This window comes from Aplysia californica, unplaced genomic scaffold, assembly GCF_000002075.1.
Source record: "Aplysia californica isolate F4 #8 unplaced genomic scaffold, AplCal3.0 scaffold00242, whole genome shotgun sequence".
Classification (NCBI taxonomy): Eukaryota; Metazoa; Mollusca; class Gastropoda; order Aplysiida; family Aplysiidae; genus Aplysia; species Aplysia californica.
In genome coordinates, this window is record NW_004797512.1 from 1,028,472 (window position 1) to 1,030,521 (window position 2,050).

General features: G+C 44.8%; 1 protein-coding gene across 3 annotated transcripts in view; it reads left to right on the top strand.

The window, feature by feature from the left end:
* LOC101854724 (filamin-A) overlaps window positions 1–1,971 on the top strand; it is a 24,231-nt gene extending 22,260 nt beyond the window's left edge. For all 3 annotated transcript variants that reach the window (XM_005100288.3, XM_013083580.2, XM_013083581.2), the window contains exon 2: window positions 1,388–1,971. In XM_005100288.3, the coding sequence (XP_005100345.2) occupies window positions 1,544–1,882 (339 nt within the window). In that variant the 5' untranslated portion in view covers window positions 1,388–1,543 and the 3' untranslated portion in view covers window positions 1,883–1,971. The remainder of the gene's footprint in view (window positions 1–1,387) is intronic.
* Window positions 1,972–2,050: the final 79 nt, after the last annotated feature.

A 2,050-nucleotide genomic window follows, 5' to 3' on the forward strand; every position in this document is an offset into this window, starting at 1 on the left:
AGAGAGGGAGAGATAGAGAGAGAGAGGGGGGAGAGGTAAATAGATAGATAAATAGATAGAGAGAGGGAAAGAGAGAGAGATAGAGAGAGAGAGAGAGAGAGAGAGAGAGAGAGAGAGAGAGAGAGAGAGAAAAGGAAAGAAAGAGAGATGGTGAAGGATGAAGGAAATGAAATGTAATGTGTGTTCGTGTTTGTTTGCAGTGAACTTAATATTATATCATGTTATCCCAGCCCACCTAGGGGACTGGGGTATGGCAAGAAGGGAGTGGGTGGGTTGTGAGGGTCAGCACGTAGACTTGGGATGGGAAGAAAATCACGCCCATATTCGTCGTCGAGTACAACAACCCTGTATTCCACAAAAACAAAACTTTACAGGGGGGGAGGGAAAAAAAAACTTTGTCAATTCATCTGACGACGTTTGTGAAAAATCAAAGTCGGAATGTTGCACTGGTGATATTTATTGAGCTACATGTCTAAATATATGACACAAAATCTGCAACTTTACATTTATTGGAAAAAAAGAAGAAAAAAACCCTGTTTTTTAAAATAGTGCGGGTTACAGGGTTGTTGTACTAAGACGACAATATGACCTCAAGCAGTTGTGAGCACCGTAAAACTTTAATTAAACTTAAAACAGTATTGATCTATGAAAAGTCGAAATCGTCTAAGACGGCCACCCATGGTGTAAAAAATGCTTGTGTTATACAGCGAATGTGTCACACATTGCCATTTTAATGTTTAAAAAAATACTCAAGGGAAGAAATGAGAAGTGGCCGTTTGTACAGGTGATTGTCTTATACAGGTGGCCGTTTGTACAGGTGATTGTCTTATACAGATGGCCGTTTGTACTAGTGATTGTCTTATACAGGTGACCGTTTGTACAGGGGGTTGTCTTATACAGGTGGCCGTTTGTACTGGTGATTGTCTTATACAGGTGGCCGTTTGTACAAATGGTTGTCTTATACAGATGGTCGTTTGTGCTAGTGATTGTCTTATACAGGTGGCCGTTTGTACAGGGGGGTGTCTTATACAGGTGGCCATTCGAACAGGTTCGACTCTAGTTAGACTGCCGTCTGGGATGTAATGTTTAGGCTCTACGGTGTTGATGGCAGAGCACATGTGTTTCATTTCAGAGCGGGAGATAGTCATTTCTTCCAGTTTTTACAGATTATTATATATCTGTATTGGTAATTGGTATGGTATATCCCACGCACCTCTGATTGGCCCGAACTCAGAGCGACCCGCCTCCTAATTATTCTTCAAGGTGTCCATTGGGATTGTGATTGTGTTTGAGATTGGGATGGGGCTGGGGATGGGGTTTTACATTAACAATTCATCAGGAGAAACACTGTTACTAATTTCAGATCATATTTTTTTTTCTGTTTCAGAACAATTCATCACGCTGAGCACATACAACTTTTTGAGAGAAGGGAAGTGACGTCACTATTCTAACAGAGCAACTGTCACAGTGGAAGTGACCCCGCCTTACTCTGATAGTCGCTCCTCCCCCGTCACGCCCACATCAGGTGACGTCAGCGGTAACCATGACATCCGAGTCGGACATCATTGACCTAAAGGCCCGCTCCCGAGAGGGGCGTGGCCTCAGCCAGAAGGCCGGTGAACACTGGATTGAGATCCAGAAGAACACGTTCATGAACTGGGTGAATCTTCAGCTCCAGAGCTCAGGTCTGTCCGTGTCGGACTTCGAGGTGGATTTCGACGACGGCGTGCGTCTGTGTGCCCTGGTGGAGGCGCTGCAGAACAGGAAGATCGGACGTATCAACAAGAAACCCATCAACCAGCACCAGAGTCTGGGAAATGTCAGCATCGCGCTTAAAGCCATAGCAGACGACAATGTCCGGCTGGTCAATATTGGTGAGTGAGTTAGCGGGCTTGACTCGTGTAGGGTGTAGTGTAGTCTTTAGATGCACTCACGTTTACATACGCACACATTGCCTATTTGTCTACATTACTAGCCCCCATGCTCGCACTATAGCGTGTAGGTCAGGGATTTAGATGCACACACACACACACACACACACACACACACA